We start from the raw sequence: 18,586 nt of genomic DNA, 5'->3' as shown, positions 1-18,586 counted from the left end.
ATTCCCAGACAAATAACGGATTATGAGGTAAGCAGGTAGCAAAAGTCACAGGAGGTAAATTTAAAAGTAGTACCTACCATCATAACAGTACGTACAACAAAACACTATAAACAATAATGGAATAAATGCTTTCTCTATCTAGATTTAAATTTTCCGGTGTGTGTAATATTCACCAAATGAGGAAATGAGTTGAATACATTAAATTGGAAATACATACATATGCATAAGAGCAGCCAGCGACGTCATCAAACAAGAAAGCAGAATCAATACGTAGAGAAATACTGCAAACGTTACAGAATTCGACCACAACGAAACCGGAGAAGATTAGCGGTCAGCAGTTGAGGGCTATGCTGAAGAGGATAAGAGAATTACAGCGTGAGAAGAAAACAACGGCAAGGCAGTAGAAGAGGGGTGAAACAGAAACATGGGGCAGTGACGAAGGAAGAGGGAATAATACAGTAGTTAGAAGAAACAATATGATTTAAGGAGTTGATGTGATAGAGAAGGAATGCGAGAGGAAAGAAAAAAAAAGTAGGTAGTAGAAGAGGACAAGGATGTCAATGACAAGTGAAGTGAAGTGAAATGAAATAAAGTGAAGTGAAGTGACGGGGTGGGAAAAAATATAGGTGCCAATAGTGGGTCATGACTCGTATAAGTGGGGACTAATAGATGGGTAGTAGGGTAGTGAGATGTAACAAAGATATAATGAGCCGTACACGGCAAAACTGGTGTAAGTCAAAATTGGATAATGAGATTTAAAGTAAAAATTCTGTAAAATACAGCGCAAAGTAGCAGAATGTTTACTTTAATCTTCATTACCGATTTTTGACTTACACCACTTCTGCTCTGAACGGATCAATTATGTAAAAGAACATGAGTGAAAGAGTGAATTAAGTAATATATGGCTTGCATAAATGCGATGTAATAAGGTAGGATGGCACTATGTGTAAAATCTGTGAATTATCATCTCTCCGAAAGAATTTCTTAACGACAAATATATTATATTACATAATATGCATAAATATTTAAACATAAACATATAGCCTACATATCAAAATTCAATTATAGCCTATATGTGAAATAATATGCAAACTTAACTATGTATGTGAAACAATATGTTAACTTAGTTAACGTCTAGTAACCAATATTAGGTCTATAAACCCTGTAGTACAGTGTTTCTCAACCGCTGGGCCGCGGCATCAATTAGGCCTACACCGGGCCGCGAGATATTCTCCTGCAATTTGTTATTTTACTCTTCTAAGAACTTTTTTTTTAATAATATTTTATAGTAGAAATATTCTTAGAACAATTTTCGTGATTGTGTCGAAAAGCGTAGATCCACATCGTCTCTAAACTTTAAAATCTAACCAAATGACATCTGTGCAGCAAATACCAATGATCAAGTCATTTATTTTTAATGATCGAGAATTTTTCGGACTTAGAAATCTTTCGACATACGAGAAAGGGAATACAACTGTTTATGACCCACCATAAAAATTTCCTGCAACCAGATTACAACAATGAACGGCGAATCCTCTGTTCTCAAAACTGAACGCAATGACATCTGTGTCTTATTTGAAACATACAACGCGAGAATTTACAAGTCTTTATACATTAAAGAGTATTTTTCTATTTTCAGAAAGGTAATAGTTTGTATTCGCAAACAATCACAAATTGAAGGAAGTATTTTTCACATGTCACGGCAGATGAAATAAACTTACTTCTAAGCTGTTTATGTACATTGAGAGCTTTTACATTTCTTTCTTGTATTAAACTCTGACTCAAGCACATACAGTATATATGGAAGCAAAGAGTATATTTAGAAATTCTGACTTAGCATTACGAACAGTTCGACTCCTGATTTCGCTGGAATCTGAGTGGCGTGCTGTTCTGTAGATTTATCAATTCAAGCTATAAATTTCAGGATCTTCTATCGGCTGTAAGCCAAAAGGATTTAAGAAAAATCTCAATTCCTTGTCAATTGTCACTGTTTCTCCAAACTTACCAATGAATTCTGCTGTAGGTCTTGAAGTTGGGTCTTAAATTTGACAAGAAAATTTTCTTATCACTCTTCAAGACAGTTTATAGTCAAAGAAAGTGAAGTTGTTTATGATCTACACGATACTGCCACATTTCAAATTTATCCATAAATGTTTTTAGCTAGTCCATCATATGTCGTGCAATTCTGTAACTCGCACGCACAACGTGCTAACGATATTTGATATCAGTCTCACCTTGCTGATATCCCATTTTTACCTTTAGCTATTCTAAAGCAGATCTAGACAATATTTCTGTACTAAAACCTTCAGTGTGTTTATTTGTGACATAAGATGTCATGCGTAATAAAGAGTAATAGAATATAATACAAGCTTTACCTCCCTTCTTAATAAAAAATCTTTCTCTTTCGACTCATCACTAAAGGAAAATGATCTGGGGTTATATTGTTTTTCACTTAAAACGAGCCACCACTTACTGCAGACGCGAGCAAACTTGTATACAGACACTACAGTACAGAGTCCGTTCTACCAGCACTGAGGTAGTGTTCACACTTCGAGAGCACGAGTTGCCCACCCATGGTCTTAGTGAATACCAACTGTCTCTTCGCAAATTCGCATTCCAGTGTGCTTGTTTCAAAAGCCGAGTATCGTGATTTTGTAAAAGTAATAGGCTTACAGATTTAAATATTAGTATGAATAAAAGACTAGGGACTTTGCTTAATTTTGGTATTAAGAATTTCGTAGGCTACTGAAGGTGTTTGTGACGCAACAACTAGTGATATATCCAGCTCAAGTACACAAAGCAATCTCCAGGATAGACAAAAGAAGGGTAAAACTGACAACACACCGAAGAAAAAGTCTACGTTTACTTGTAAATACATGGACAAATACTTAAAATTTGCTTTCATACAATACCCTGACACTGATCAATTGCCACGACCTCAATCAATCATGTGTGCTACTGTTCTGGGAAGTAGAGCTGTGAAACCATTGCGACTTTTTCGAAATCTCAACACAAAACATTTCGATTTAGTTAACAAACCCATGGAATTGTTCATGTGTAAAAGAGATGCACTTGAAATAAAAAAGAAAATTATTTCCCAAGTTTCAACCACTGGTATTCTTCAAGTTTTAAGATTATGTACGTCATACTTAATTAACACTGGTGTTAGTTAAATATAGCTATAAATTAAAAAAAAAACTGAAAAGGTATTTACGAGTAAATTTATTGAGACCAGGCCCTCGTTTTCTAGAAAAATAATTTACCGTCTCTGAAATGTTGAAAACCACTGCTGTAGGAGACCTTAAACAGTTTCTAGATGTGAAATTTTATTCTTTAAATCTTGTACAAAACTTTGATATAAAATAACATTTCCGTTTTACAATCTTATTGCTAACTATGATGTTGAAACTACTGAACAATGCGGAATTTGTTAACTTAGGTGTAATTTTAGGAACTAATTAGTATTATAAACTCAAGTGTGAAAAAAGCTTCTATAGATCTATGTGAACTGCTACTCCACAAATCTTTTACTCGTATATGACTTTGATGCAAAATAACGTTTATTTTGTTTAATTACAATGACACTGAAATTACTGTACCAACACATTTTAGGAATTTCATTGAAGTAGATAACAGCTTATAATGAAAGAACTTAAGAGGAAAAGGAAGGTGTTCTAAATTATGTCAATTTTCAAGGAAACTTGGAACTCTATTTTGAACAACTACTAACGACGAAAACGTTTCACAGTGTCTTATTTGATCTTGAACTTGAAGTTTTAATATAGCCTATCTATGAGAATGTTCAGCTTGAAACAATGTTGACCTCTACTATTAATTACAAAGATGTGTCATTAAAATTATATTATAATTATACAAGTTTAATTCCTGCATGTCCAATCCAGATATATCTGTATGTCACGTAGGAAAGCTCTATTTTTTATTATTAAATTTCCTCAAACATTCTTGGCAAGAAGACTGATCCCACCACATTACACCAAGCATATGCTGATATTCTGGATACGTTTAGACAAGAATCTATCAACATATTTTGTATTGAATAGGGAACAGCTTCATAGACCTTCTTAAAGTGTCTCGAGATAGGCCTATATCGGCTCCATCCTCAGTGAAGGTAAGGAAAGAGAAAAGAGAGACCTATCTGTTGGATACGCTACTGAGATGTATTCTCCAGAATTTGACGTTGAGTGTAATACGGGGTGAGTACAGTAGTTTGCAAAAAAAAAAAAAAAAAAAAAAAAACCGGACCGACCCTTGTAGCTGATTTCAGAGCCTTGTTCACTCCAGAGCACGATAGGCCGGTAACTGAGACTTTCGTGGTTCGAATCCTGTCTGGGAAGGAAACTTTTTTTTGTTCCTTATTGAAATTTATTCCCAATACTTTTCGATTGCAGCGATATTTTACCACTTAATTAACTTATTATTTCCAGAACATGGATTTTACCAGCTATCGAAAAGTATTGGGAATAAATCTGAATAAAAAAAAAGTTTCCTTCCCAGGCAGGATTCAAAGTCTTAGTTACCAGTCTATCGTGCTCTGGAGTGAACAAGGCTCTGAAATCAGCTACAAGGATCGGTCCGGTTTTCTTGCCACTACTGTACATTATTATACGAGTACACTGTACGTAGGCATAAGTCACCATACCCATACATAACTATTGATCTAATGAGTCTGTATGAACTCCATCGTTGTCAATGCAGAGTTGAATACGTCTGCAGATGCTTTGCGACATTCTGCTTATTTCGCTGGTGCTGTGGTTGAGAATGCAGCTCTCACAGAAGCGCCTAGTTCATGATCAGTTTTCTAGTGACTACCTGTAACTACCACCAGGTGAAAACTGATTTATAGTTAATAAAGATACATTGATTTATTTATTGAACTGGCGTGAGGGCCAAAGACAAAATACATTAAGTCAAAATATAAGAGTACACAGTTTAGTCTAGTTATACTTATGCCTACTTTTCATAATGTCAGTATTTCATAATTCACAATCATTTCAACAACTGGTACAGTAAAAATTACACCTTACATCTTTTACGGGAAACCAAATTCTTGTAATTCATATGGCGACAATTGTGCCTAAAAAGTAACTATGAGGACTGTTTGAGTCGGCGCCGACATCCGAAATGGCATCGCAGAAAAGAAACAGTACATGCACTATACAGATAAAGCAATCTTCTATATTAGTATATGATTATTTCTAATTGATATCTCTTAAATTAACTAACTTTTTGAAGTGATAATATGTTATTATATTTTAGTTATAATTGAACTTCAGAATGTTCCTAAAAATAAAAATAAATAAAAGGTGTCCCTGTCACGTTACAGAGACTATTTCACCTCCAGGTTGAAGCAACTAGAATATGAAGACTTCGGAGCCATTAATGGTCCAAGCGTCATTTATTAAAAATGGAGAAAGCAAGCAACTAGAGCCATAGTGGTCCAAGCGCCAATTATCAAAAACGAAGAAAGCAAGCAACTAGGCTATGTAGGGTTCGGAGTCATAGTGGTCCAAGCGCCATTTATTAAACACGGAGAAAGCAAGCAACTAGAATATGAAAGATTCGGAGTCATAGTGGTCCAAACGCCATTTATTAAAAACGGAGAAAGCAAGTAACTAGAATATGAAGGGTTCGGAGCCATAGCGGTCCAAGCGCCATTTATTAAAAACGGAGAAAGCAAGCAACTAGAATATGAAGGGTTCGGAGCCATAGTGGTAAAAGCACCATTTATTAAAAACGGAGAAAGCAAGCAACTAGAATATGAAGGATTCGGAGCCATAGTGGTTCAAGCGCCATTTATTAAAAATGGAGAAAGCAGGCAACTAGAATATGAAGGGTTCGGAGCCATAGTGGTCCAAGCGCCATTTATAAAAAATGGAGAAAGCAGGCAACTAGAATATGAAGGATTCGGAGCCATAGTGGTTCAAGCCCCATTTATTAAAAACGGAGAAAGCAGGCAACTAGAATATGAAGAGTTCGGAGCCATAGTGGTCCAAGCGCCATTTATAAAAAAAATGGAGAAAGCAGGCAACTAGAATATGAAGGATTCGGAGCCATAGTGGTTCAATCACCATTTATTAAAAATGGAGAAAGCAGGCAACTAGAATATGAAGGGTTCGGAGCCATAGTGGTCCAAGCGCCATTTATAAAAAAATGGAGAAATCAGGCAACTAGAATATGAAGGGTTCGGAGCCATAGTGGTAAAAGAACCATTTATTAAAAACGGAAAAAGCAAGCAACTAGAATATAGGTAAAGGGTTCGGAGTCATAGTAGTCCAAGCGCCATTTATTAAAAACGGAGAAAGCAAACAACTAGAATATGAAAGGTTCGGAGTCATAGTGGTCCAAGCGCCATTTATTAAAAACTGAGAAAGCAAGCAATTAGAATATGAATGGTTCGGAACCATAGTGGTCCAAGCGCCATTTATTAAAAACGGAGAAAGCAAGGGTTAAAATTAAGTAAATACCATAGTTTAATGAAGATTGACATATCATTTAGTTTTAATGTGTATACTTTATATTACTTGCTATATGTTTCCATTGAATTATAGTAATAACTTCATTTTAACTCTTGTTTTCTACGGTTTTAGTAAATGGCGCTTAGCCCACTTTGGTTCTGAACCCTTCATATATTAAGCAGACCATCCAAAAGGAAAAGTCAAATTTAACACTTGACTTGTAGGCAATCAACGCTGGTCTCAAGTCACAAGTTGCAAGAAGTATGAGTCGTAAATGCAGCTAGATGCGGATTTCGCAAAAGAAAGGGAAGATTGTTTCGCACGACAGGTCCACCAACTTGCCGGATGTGCGATGTACGCCGCCACAGTCCTCCACGCCCAGTCTGTTGTCAGGGTTCCCTTCGTGCCACAAGGTGAAGCCTGTCGAATTGAGGTAGTTGCCTGTAACATCAGACGCAGCGACAGTGGAAATTAACCGGTGATCAGAAGAACTCGTCATATGACGTTAAAAAGTAGTTCCTGCGCTGAGATTACGTAAGTGGAGTAATCAGCATGTAAATTAACTGGGTTCATTCGAAACAAAAAATTATAATAAGGCATGTTAGATAAATTACATGTTACACATTCTGTGCAGTAATGATACTTTTATTTTAAATGAAGTTTTATTAACTCTCCAAAAGTATCGCGTTGTAGTGGAAGAAAGTGCTTTATCCACAGCTCTGTCCCTATCTTCTTTTCACTCAAACGTGATTCGTACGGACAGAACCATACATGATCATAAAAGAAACAGACTAAAAACAACCAGCATAATGGCAATATTCTTATTCTGCCTCCTAAATGGTCGACTCTGTTATGCATAAGGAAGAAACGGAAAGAAACAACGAAAACTTCACAGAGAAAAAAAATTGAAGAAATAAATAAGAAATTAGCAGTGAGTAGCAGTAGGAAGAAAAGAAATGAAAGAGAAATAACAATGATAGAACAGATATACAAGTTAGAGAGGAAGACAGAAAGTGAGGCAAGTAGGGACGAAAAGAAAGAAAAATTCAATATAAGCCTAAGCGAATTGGGGCAAAAAAGGAGTTAGAATAAAGATGGTAATAATAAGAGAATAAGAAGTAAGGAAACAGATAAAACATGGAAAAGAAGAGGGAAACAAAGAAAAAGAATGCAACAAAGGAAGATTAAAGAAAGAAAGAAGGCAAGAAAGAAAAAAGGAAAAAGAAAGAAAGAAAAAATAAAGGAAAAGGAAAGAAATAAAAAAGAAAAGAGAAAGAGAAAGGCAGAAGGAAAGAGAGAAAAGAAAGAAAAAAGGAAAGAAAGAAAAAAGGCACAAAAAGAAAGGAAGAAAGTAAGAAAGAAAGAAAGAAAGAAGAAAAAGAAAAGAAGAAAGTAAGAAGAAGATTGAAAGAAAGAAAGAAAGAAAGAAAGAAAAATATAGGAAAAGGAAAGAAAGAAAAGAGAAAGAAAAGAGAGAGGCAGAAGGAAAGAAAGAAAAGAAAGAAAAAAGGAAAGAAAGAAAAAGGAAGAAAGTAAGAAGAAGAATGAAAGAAAGAGGAAAGAAAGAAAGAAAAATAAAGGAAAAGGAAAGAAATAAAAAAGAAAAAGGGAAAGAAAAGAGAGAGGCAGAAGGAAATAAATAAAAAGAAAGAAAAAAGGAAAGAAAAATAAAGAAGAGAAAAAGAATGAAAGAAAAAAGAAAGAAAAAGGAAGAAAAAAGAATGAAAGAAAAAAGGAAGTAAGAAGAACGAACGAAAAATAAAGGAAAATGAAAGAAATAAAAAAGAAAGAAAAGGGAGAGCTACAAGGAAAGAGAGAAAGAAAAAAAGGAAAGAAAAAATAAAGAAAAGAAAACAAAGAAAAAAGGAAGAAAAAGAAAGGAAGAAAGTAACAATGAGAATGAAAGAAAGAAGGAAAGAAAGAAAGAAAAATGAAGGAAAAGGAAAGTAAAAAGGAATGAAAAAATAAAGAAAAGAAAAAGAATGGAAGAAAAGAAAGAAAGAAAGAAAAAGGAAACAAAATAAAGAAAAGAAAGAGAATGAAAGAAAAAAGAAAGAAAAAGAAAGGAAGAAAGTAAGAAGAAGAATGAAAGAAAAAGGAAGAAAAAGAAAGGAAGAAAGTAAGAAGAAAAATGAAAGAAGAAAGAAAGAAAGAAAGAAAGAAAGAAAGAAAAGAAATAAAAAATAAGTAGGCTATACGCTGAGTAGATATGGAAGGAAAAGAGAAAGAAGCAGGAAAGGAAGAAACTGTAAAAGAAAAGAAGAAAAAGGAAAGAATAAAAGAAGTGCAGAAGCAAAGGAGAAAGGAAGAAAATATAGAACAATAAGCAAGAGAAAGCAGGAATAGATCAAGAAATAAAGCGAAATAAAAGATTTTATGAAAAGGAACAAAATGTGAACGAAAATGAAAGAAACAGAAATTAAATACAGAATAAATAATTACAAACAATTAAAAGGAAGAACTATTAAAGGAAAAGGAAGATAAGTGCAGAAATAATGAAAAAATAGGAAGAAAAGAAGAAAAAATTGCATGAAAATATGGAACAAAGGGTAAGAAAGAAAAGGCAGAAAAAATAGGTGTACAGTAGCGTGCAAATTAATCCGAACACGACATATTTTTACATTTTCTGTCATTGTTGGCCTCACAGCTGCTCATACCGCTTTAATTGACATCTGTAGTACGTGTAATTCCATTGTTGAAGGTCTGTCATTATTTTTTTTATAATATGTGACATTTTGCCTGTCGTTTTGTACTTATAAGCATTTCAGTTGTGTTGAAGACTTGATACTGCAATCCTGTGTACATTCTGTCGTCTTCACAAATGGACACAACTTCACGAAAACGGTCTAAAATTATAACATTAGCAGAGCATTCTTCTATGACACAGAGGCAAATTGCTGCAGAATGTCACATCGGTTTGACTACTGTTAATTCGATCATAAAATGATACAGGGAGACTGGATCCATCACACCCCAGAAAAAAGGAAACTGTGGCCGGAAAAGGAAGACTTCACCTGCAGATGATCGTTTAATTGTCAGGAAAAGTAAATTAAATCCTAGACTAACTGCTGTCGACTTAACCCGCGAGTTAAGTTCACGTCACAACAGTGCGGCGTACGCTTTTGGAAGCTGGACGAAGGGCTCGTAAGCCTATTAAGAAGCAACTGCTAACCCCTGTTATGTGCAAAAAACGCTTAATGTGGGCAAAATTACATCAACACTGGACAGTGAATGACTGGAAGAATGTACTTTTTTCCGATGAGTCTCATTTCGAGGTCCACGGCCACCGTGTTTCTTACGGACGGAAAGGATCCGAAAAAGTAACAGCAGCTCATCTCCAACAAGCACCCAAACACCCCCCTAAAGTAATGTTTTGGGGTTGTTTTACACATGAAGGGCCTGGAGCATTAATACCTATCAAGGGAATGATGAATTCTGACAAATATATTCACTTATTGGAAACCAGAATCGTACCCCAGCTGCAAAAATCATTTCCGGATGGCAGAGGTGTGTTTCAACAAGACCTGGCACCATGCCATACTTCTCGAAAAACTACAGAATTCTTCAACAAGAAGAATATTCAGGTAGTGCCAAATCGTCTCAGAGCTGTTATTAGGAACAAGGGAGGCCACATAGATTACTGAGGTATGTCTTAGACCCTTTTTTTTTATCTCGTTTGAGTGTTTTTGCATAAGTAATTACGTTGTTCGGATTAATTTGCACGCTACTATATACGCGGTATGTGCGCCGCGGTTGGAGTTTTAATCTTCAAATGTGCATTGATAAACATTCCATCAGCGCCACGCGACTAGAGTAATTATTGCAGGTACAATATCTAAGTGCGCCACGGCATCTACATTTGTTTCAACTTGTCATGAGTCGTGTACATATTTAGGACTACTCGTTTGGACTTCCATTTCTACAAATTGTAGACATTTATGAGTGCTTCACATATGACTTGATGGCTAGTAAATCTGAAGGAGACAAAATAAATTCCTTTAGCGAAAACATATTCGAGAATTTTATTTATTCAGACTCCAAGCTCCAACCCTCCCCCCCCCCACCCCAGAATGTGCACAAAATAATGTACATTGTACAGAGATGAAATAAACCACAAATGCCGTAGAATCATTCCATTCAGAATTCTTCCATTTCATCATAACCATCCCAACACATTTCTCTCCAACGACACCCTATTGGAATTCCAAAACTTAACATAATATCCTGAATACAGTAGTTATCAGCATGTACCAGTGAGAAGGATTCGTAAAGTCTGTGACAAGTACAAGGGTATTACGATTTTGAAATAACAGTACGCTGAAAACAGAATAACACGAGCAGATTTTATTAAAACATCATCTTATGAAAACAGACACCCTAAATTTAACAAATGGTATTAAATGACATATTAGTTTGGACGAAAAACATTCGCTGAAGCATTGTAACCAATGCAGATGAAGTGCGTTCACCAATCATTCTTAACTATCCCTCCGTAATTTCGCAGCCAGTCCTATGTCTGGTAAAGTTGGAAGGGAAATAATATGTTATTAGACAATTCTGAAACCTTGGCACACCTAGAGAGAGAGAGAGAGAGAGAGAGAGAGAGATAACTCGTCCGGCCTTAATTAAGGATGACCACGAGGATCCGGAAATTAATAGCAAATAAATATAATTAATTAAATATGAATATTGTTATAAAAATAAAATGTAATAATTAAGCACCATTGATTATGATCAATTATAAAAACTGTATAATCTGCAGTGAATCTTTAAGAATTTGCGAGATGATTTTTTTAATTTCAAAAGATGATATTGATAATTGTTTTAAAAAATTATATGTAGGGGAGAGTCGGGTAGTATCGGACATCGGGTAATATCGGACAATGCGTTTCTTTCATCTACCACACGATGATAGTACCTGATTGACATGGTTACGTTTCTGTGATGTCGCATAGAGAAACGTAACCATGTCATTCAGGTACTACCATATGGTGGTAGATGAAAGAAACGCACTGTCCGATACTACCCGATGTCCGATACTATCCGACTCTCCCCTAAATTTTGGTAAAGAACTCCGAGCACCAAAAAATAAACCTGTCACTGACCAATTGAAGAGAGGGATGTTATACTTGGCACTAAGGTAGGGAATACAAGGTTCATAAATGGCTCTCGTTTCCTGATCAACCTGATGAGCTTGGTTTAGATCTCTCTCTATGCGTATAGTTGGATCTATGATAATAGCATTTTTTGTGTTGCCTGTTTATTGCTATTATATCCGCTCTTCTGTGAGAGTCGTCTTCAGAAATACAGTGGACCTCTTCATGAACTTCCCAACCCTTGTTCCGAAGAAGACAGGCGATAGCTCCACGGACTCTATAATGCCTGTTGTTACGCAATAACTCTCCTTTCCGACAAAAGCCCAACACGTGGCCAAGAGTTTCTGTCTCGTACACTATCTCGAAGTGGGAATCGTAGCACATTTAACAGGCTGGAATTCGTGGCGCACCTAGCACTATGTCGGAGATCAGTTGAGGTGACCGTGGCGCATCTCGATGTCTCCCGAAAAGATTAAATACGTTATAAAGAATTAAGAAACAAATTTGCAGATGAAGAAGGGAGAATGAAATAATAGGAAAAAGCAAGGAAAAGAAAAAACGAATAATAAAAGAAAAGGAATTATAAATGACACTCGGGAGGAAATTAATCGCAGAATAAATGTGGGAAATGCGTGTTATTATTCGGTTGAGAAGCTCTTATCATCCAGTCTGCTGTCCAAAAATCTGAAAGTTAGAATTTATAAAGCAGTTATATTACCGGTTCTTCTATATGGTTGTGAAGCTTGGACTCTCACTCTGAGAGAGGAACATAGGTTAAGGGTGTTTGAGAATAAGGTGCTTAGGAAAATATTTGGGGCTAAGCGGGATGAAGTTACAGGAGAATGGAGAAAGTTACACAACGCAGAACTGCACGCATTGTATTCTTCACCTGACATAATTAGGAACTTAAAATCCAGACGTTTGAGATGGGCAGGGCATGTAGCACGTATGGGCGAATCCAGAAATGCATATAGAGTGTTAGTTGGGAGACCGGAGGGAAAAAGACCTTTAGGGAGGCCGAGACATAGATGGGAGGACAATATTAAAATGGATTTGAGGGAGGTGGGATATGATGATAGAGACTGGATTAATCTTGCACAGGATAGGGACCGATGGCGGGCTTATGTGAGGGCGAAAATGAACCTTCGGGTTCCTTAAAAGCCATTTGTAAGTAAGTAAAAGAAAAGGAATAAAAATAGGCCAACGTAAATTGAAAAGAGAGAAGAAGTAAAAGAAGACAGAATCTAGATGAATTAGGTGAGAAGCGCACCGAACACTGTGAGGTACTCGTCCTCCACATAGAGGTCGTGGAAGCCGACGAGGGCCACATCGTTGGTCTCGGCGTCGGCACCGGGCACAGACGGCACTCGTCCGAACAACCGGGTCAGCACCACGGCCTCCGACATGGAGTTGATGACGGCCAGGTGTCCGCCGTCCTCCGCGCACATGCGCTCAGCCTCCCGCCAGGTGCGCAGCACATTGTGCAGCTTGTAGTGGCCCAGGCCGGGGAACAGGTCGTAGCCAGGCGGGGCTGGAGTGGCCGAGCCCAGCAGCAGGAGCAGTAGCAGCATCACACCCAAATACGTACGAGTGTTCTTCAAAGGGAGGCTGAGGAGCGAGAACATTACGTTACAGAACAAGCGCATGTTGGCTGATTTTTCTGGACTAATTGACTGACTGGACTGGACTGACTGACTGACTGACTAACTGGACTGAGGTAATTAACAGACTGAACTGAGGTAACTGACTGTCTGAACTGGGGTAACTGACTGACTGAACTGAGGTAATTGACTGACGGAACTGGACTAATTGACTGATTGAACTGGGGTAATTGACTGACTGAACCGAGGTAATTGACTGACTGAAGCGAGGTATTTGACTGACTGAACTGAGGTAATTGACCGACTGAAGTGGACTAATTGACTGACTGAACCGAGATAATTGACTGACCGAATTGTGGTAATTGACTGACTGAACCGAGATAATTGACTGACTGAACCGAGGTAATTGACTGACTGAACTGAGGTAAATAACTGACTGAACCGAGGTAACTGACTGAACCGAGGCAATTGACTGACTGAACCGAGGTAATTGACTGACTGAACCGAAGTAATTGACCGACTGAAGAAGACTAATGACTGACTAAACAGAGATAATTGACTGACTGAACCGAGGTAATTGACTGACTGAACCGAGGTAATTGACTGACTGAACTGGACTAATTGACTGACTGAACTGGACTAATTGACTGACCGAACTGGACTAATTGACTGACTGAACTGAACTAATTGACTGACTGAACTGGACTAATTGACTGACTGAACTGGACTAATTGACTGACTGGACTAAAGTAATTGACTGACGGAACTGAAGTAATTGACTGACTGAACTGGACTAATTGACTGACTGAACTGGACTAATTGACTGACTGAACTGGACTAATTGACTGACTGAACTGGACTAATTGACTGACTGGACTAAAGTAATTGACTGACGGAACTGGACTAATTGACTGACTGAACTGGACTAATTGACTGACTGAACTGGACTAATTGACTGACTGAACTGGACTAATTGACTGACTGAACTGAGGTAATTGACCGACTGAACTGGACTAATTGACCGACTGAACTGGACTAATTGACCGATTGAACTGGACTAATTGACCGACTGAACTGGACTAATTGACTGACTGAACTGGACTAATTGACTGACTGAACTGGACTAATTGACTGACTGGACTAAAGTAATTGACTGACGGAACTGAAGTAATTGACTGACTGAACTGGACTAATTGACTGACTGAACTGGACTAATTGACTGACTGAACTGGACTAATTGACTGACTGAACTGGACTAATTGACTGACTGAACTGGACTAATTGACTGACTGAACTGGACTAATTGACTGACTGAACTGGACTAATTGACTGACTGGACTAAAGTAATTGACTGACGGAACTGAAGTAATTGACTGACTGAACTCAGGTAATTGACTGACTGAACTGAAGTAATTGACACACTGGACTGGACTAATTGACAGACTAGACTAGACTAATCGATTGATAGGACTGAGCTAATTGACTGACTAAACTGGGTTAATTGACTGACTGAACTGGACTAATTGACTGACTGAACTGAGGTAATTGACCGACTGAACTGGACTAATTGACTGACTGAACTGGACTAATTGACTGACTGAACTGGACTAATTGACTGACTGGACTAAAGCAATTGACTGACGGAACTGAAGTAATTGACTGACTGAACTCAGGTAATTGACTGACTGAACTGAAGTAATTGACAGACTGAACTGGACTAATTGACAGACTAGACTAGACTAGACTAATCGATTGATAGGACTGAGCTAATTGACTGACTAAACTGGGTTAATTGACTGACTCGATTTGACTTATTAACTGCCTGTACTGATTTAATAATTATTTTATTTACGCTCGCAACTGCCGAGGTTATATCAGCGTAGCACACTTAAATGCCATCGACCACGACAGGGATCGAATCTGCAACTTCGGGCACAGAAGACCAGCGCTCTACCGACTGCGCCACCCAGGCCGACTCTGATTTAATAAATGACTGAACTGATTTAATAAATTACTAAAATGAATCCGTTAAAAATTTATCGAGCTGTCTTCGTTGACTGACTGACTGCATTGTGCTAATTGAGTCACTCACCCACTACACTGACTCACTAAATTCCAATATTAACGAAGCAAATTTCCGTTCATTTTATGATGTGAGAATTGAATGTTCTCGTTGTAAAGCAGCCGATGGTGACGTTTCTATTCTCTAACTCGCGTTCCACAAAATCCGCAGTGAGCATTAAATCCTCCACACAAGATAAAAACGTGTTCTTGCACTCACCCTCTCTCAGTCGAGATGTAAACTGGCAGAAACCCTATACTGTACCAACTATTAGCTTCATTGTAACCCACCAGTAGGCGGGATGATTATGTCATTCATGAGATGTCATTAACTGGTCCAAGGCCTTTTGTGGTCATCTTCAGCTGTGATAGTGCAGGAGAGCAGGGCACAAATATATACAGTAGTAGAACCTAAATAATCCAAAATTTCGGTAAAGGGAACTGGGTAGTGACTAGGGGTAAAAAATACGATTCTTTGCTCTTTAAAACTATATATATATATATATATATATATATATATATATATATTGTGGGGAGTATTTCTGTAGATAAGCCTTTACATGACCCCTTTAAATTTGGTGGCGCATGTAATTCATACATCCTTTTTTTTTTTACTACAGTTTCCCGTAAGTTGATATTTTTCAAACTTAAGGGGTTAGGTACAGCTTACAGCAGTAAAATTTTGGAAATAATCAACATTTTTTTCCTTCATTACTGTATCTTGTAAAATAATGAAAATTAGTGTGTGTAAAACATTGTCCTTCTTCTATATGATAAATATATTTTTACGTTTAAAAAAATTTTTCAAAATTCAAAATGGTGGCAGTTAACTGTACAGTGATGAAGCGTTTCCCTCATAGCTCAAAAACTATCCAGCATTTTGTGATTAATTTTTTGTGTTTATTTATGCATGTCATATCTACAATATGTTGCAAAATCACTTCTCTGCTTTTGATAGATTGTCTGATAAAAAATAAATTCATTTAAAAAATGGTCAAGTATCAGTGTTTTCTTCTAACACAAAATAAAAAAATAATATATTATTTATTAAGTAATATAGTTGAAAGAGTATGATATTGTAAACATGAGTTACAGCAATAAAATGAAAGAGAGAGAACATGAAAAAGTTAACAAGTTTATGAGTTATGAGGGAAACGCTTCATCACTACACAGTAAACTGCCACCGTTATGAATTTTGAAAAAATAAAAAAATTTAAATAATTTTTTTTAAGTTGTAAAAATTTTTTTTTTCATATAACAGAAGGGCAGTGTTTTACACATATCAATTTTCATTATTGTACAAGATACAGTAATGGAGGAAAAAAAAATTAAATATTTCCAAAAATTTTACTGCTGTAAGCTGTACATAATCCCTTAAGTGTATTTTTATCTGAAACTACTGAATATATTTACATGAAATTTTACAGTGTTTTCTGCAGCCTGTATTCTAAGGGTTTATGCATATCATACACATAACATGAGGAAAAAAAAAGTTTATAGCAGTTGTAGTGTCACAGTCGAACTTCGACATCTCGAACCTCTATTACTCTTGTCATGATACTCGAAAAAATCCATGTTTGCAGATGTTATATTACTTTGCATGAAGCACTCATTTTCCGTATAAATCCGGACTCTAGTCATAGTACGAAATAGGCAGTCAGGGGCGGATGCAAGGGGGGGGGGTTAAGGGGATATATCCCCTCCCGAAATTTAAAAAAAAATACGAAACAAGAAACAAAAATAATATTAATTTTAATTCGTGAATGTACATAGGAATTAGAGAGTTTTCCACGTAAATTCTCTTTGCTAAAATGTTAAATTCCAAGAACTGCAGGAAGACAAACACAGCGTCCTTACTTCAAGACAGAGTCAAGAAGAGTATTTTAGGCTTTTAATTTTCCTTCTCTTCTTAGACTATTTCATTAGTCAGCTCAAGAACAGGTTTTTAAATCATAAGGGAATCCTAAAGTCCATACAAACTTTGCTGCCTAAAAACATAGTGCGAGCATCAGATGAAGATTCAGAAACTGCTGTTGAGGCTGTAGTAAATCAGTGGCCCAATGATGTTGATGCATCACCAGAGTCTTTCTTCAATGAATTGAGGATACGGAGAAGAAATTTCCTTGATCAGAAAAATCTTCACCTAATACCTCCAGATTTTATATCATCGTTTGAATAGGTGCAATGAAATTATTTTTCCCTGCACTCGCAAGACGCTGAAACTTTTGTGCACGTTGTCTGTAACTACAGCAACACCAGAACGGTCGTCCTCAACTTTGCGGTGTTTGAAGACTTACTTGAGGAGCACGTTGGGAGCAGACAGATTAAATGGACTGGCCTTGATGTGTGGATATACATATATATATATATATATATATATATATATATATATATATATATATATATATATATATATATATGTAGAAGTAAAAGATCATGAAGTACTGGATGAAATGTCTAAGAAGCCTCGTCGCCTTCTTCTGCAAATGTCATTCTGTCATTGTTTTTGTATTGCAGTCATTGTAAATGTTAAAATTAAAAAATTATGGTTTATTTAACAACGTTCGCAATTGCCGAGGTTATATCAGCGTCGCCGGTGTGCCGGAATTTTTTCCCTCAGGACTTCTTTTACATGCCAGTAAATCTACTGATATGAGGCCTGTCGCATTTAAACATACTTAAATGCCATCGGGTTGGTTTGGGGTAGAACCTGCAACTTCGAGCACAGAAGGCTATACCGACTACGCTACTCAGGCCAACTTGTAAATGTTTGTGACTCGGAAACAAATTGTGAGTATATAAACTTATTTCTCATTACTCCATTTTTACTATCTCCTCAAATCCCTCCCCGAAAAAAATCCTGCGTCCGCCCCTGTAGGCAGTAATACAATTAGTGTTAGAAGCGAAACATAACTTCTCCCCAGTAGTGCAGGAGCACAACATTAGGCTACTATTGCATCCTTTGAAGTTCGTCCGATAAATAAAGGAAATACTGCATTTAAAATTAATGCGATATTTTAGTCGCTTTATCTAGGCCTACAATATGTTGTAAGCCAATTTAAATTGCACACTGGAAAATTGCATACAAGGCGAACTGGTTACTACTCTCCCACGCACACTTAGGCCAGTGATGTGGGCCCATTATGCTGTTTTCCAGTTTTAACGTGGCAAGAAATGGTCTGCCTCTTTCAGGGGCAGAATTTAATTTCCCCTTAAAACCCCGCCGCTCTCGATCGTCTTCTTAAACCCACGACCCTCGGACCCAAAGACTAGCATGGTGACCCTTACACCACCTAGACTGGCTATAAACACGGTTTTACAAATAATTGATGGTTTAAACATGTTCTGCACT

At 36.9% G+C, this 18,586-nt stretch overlaps 1 protein-coding gene across 1 annotated transcript; it reads right to left on the bottom strand.

Annotated features, from left to right (window-relative positions):
* Positions 1-4,507: 4,507 nt before the first annotated feature.
* On the bottom strand, positions 4,508-15,493 carry LOC138705169 (hemolymph lipopolysaccharide-binding protein-like). The gene is made up of 3 exons (XM_069833851.1): positions 15,455-15,493; positions 12,843-13,180; positions 4,508-6,917 (listed from the first exon to the last, which is right to left on the bottom strand). The coding sequence occupies exons 2-3, from the start codon at positions 13,141-13,143 to the stop codon at positions 6,757-6,759; spliced, it is 462 nt and encodes a 153-aa protein (XP_069689952.1). The 5' UTR covers positions 13,144-13,180; positions 15,455-15,493; the 3' UTR covers positions 4,508-6,756.
* Between the last annotated feature and the right edge of the window lie 3,093 nt (positions 15,494-18,586).

This window comes from Periplaneta americana, chromosome 1 (assembly GCF_040183065.1).
Source record: "Periplaneta americana isolate PAMFEO1 chromosome 1, P.americana_PAMFEO1_priV1, whole genome shotgun sequence".
Taxonomy (NCBI): domain Eukaryota; kingdom Metazoa; phylum Arthropoda; class Insecta; order Blattodea; family Blattidae; genus Periplaneta; species Periplaneta americana.
The sequence above is the reverse complement of the archived record's forward strand: the minus strand, read 5'-3'. Positions and strand labels throughout refer to the sequence as shown.

Excerpts from the sequence above, each read along its gene's own strand:
- LOC138705169 (XM_069833851.1), bottom strand. The coding sequence starts at position 13,143 with ATGCTGCTACTGCTCCTGCTGCTGGGCTCGGCCACTCCAGCCCCGCCT. Across the intron at positions 6,918-12,842 it reads CGAGTACCTCACAGTGTTCG|GCAACTACCTCAATTCGACA; the intron begins GTGCGCTTCTCA and ends CTGATGTTACAG.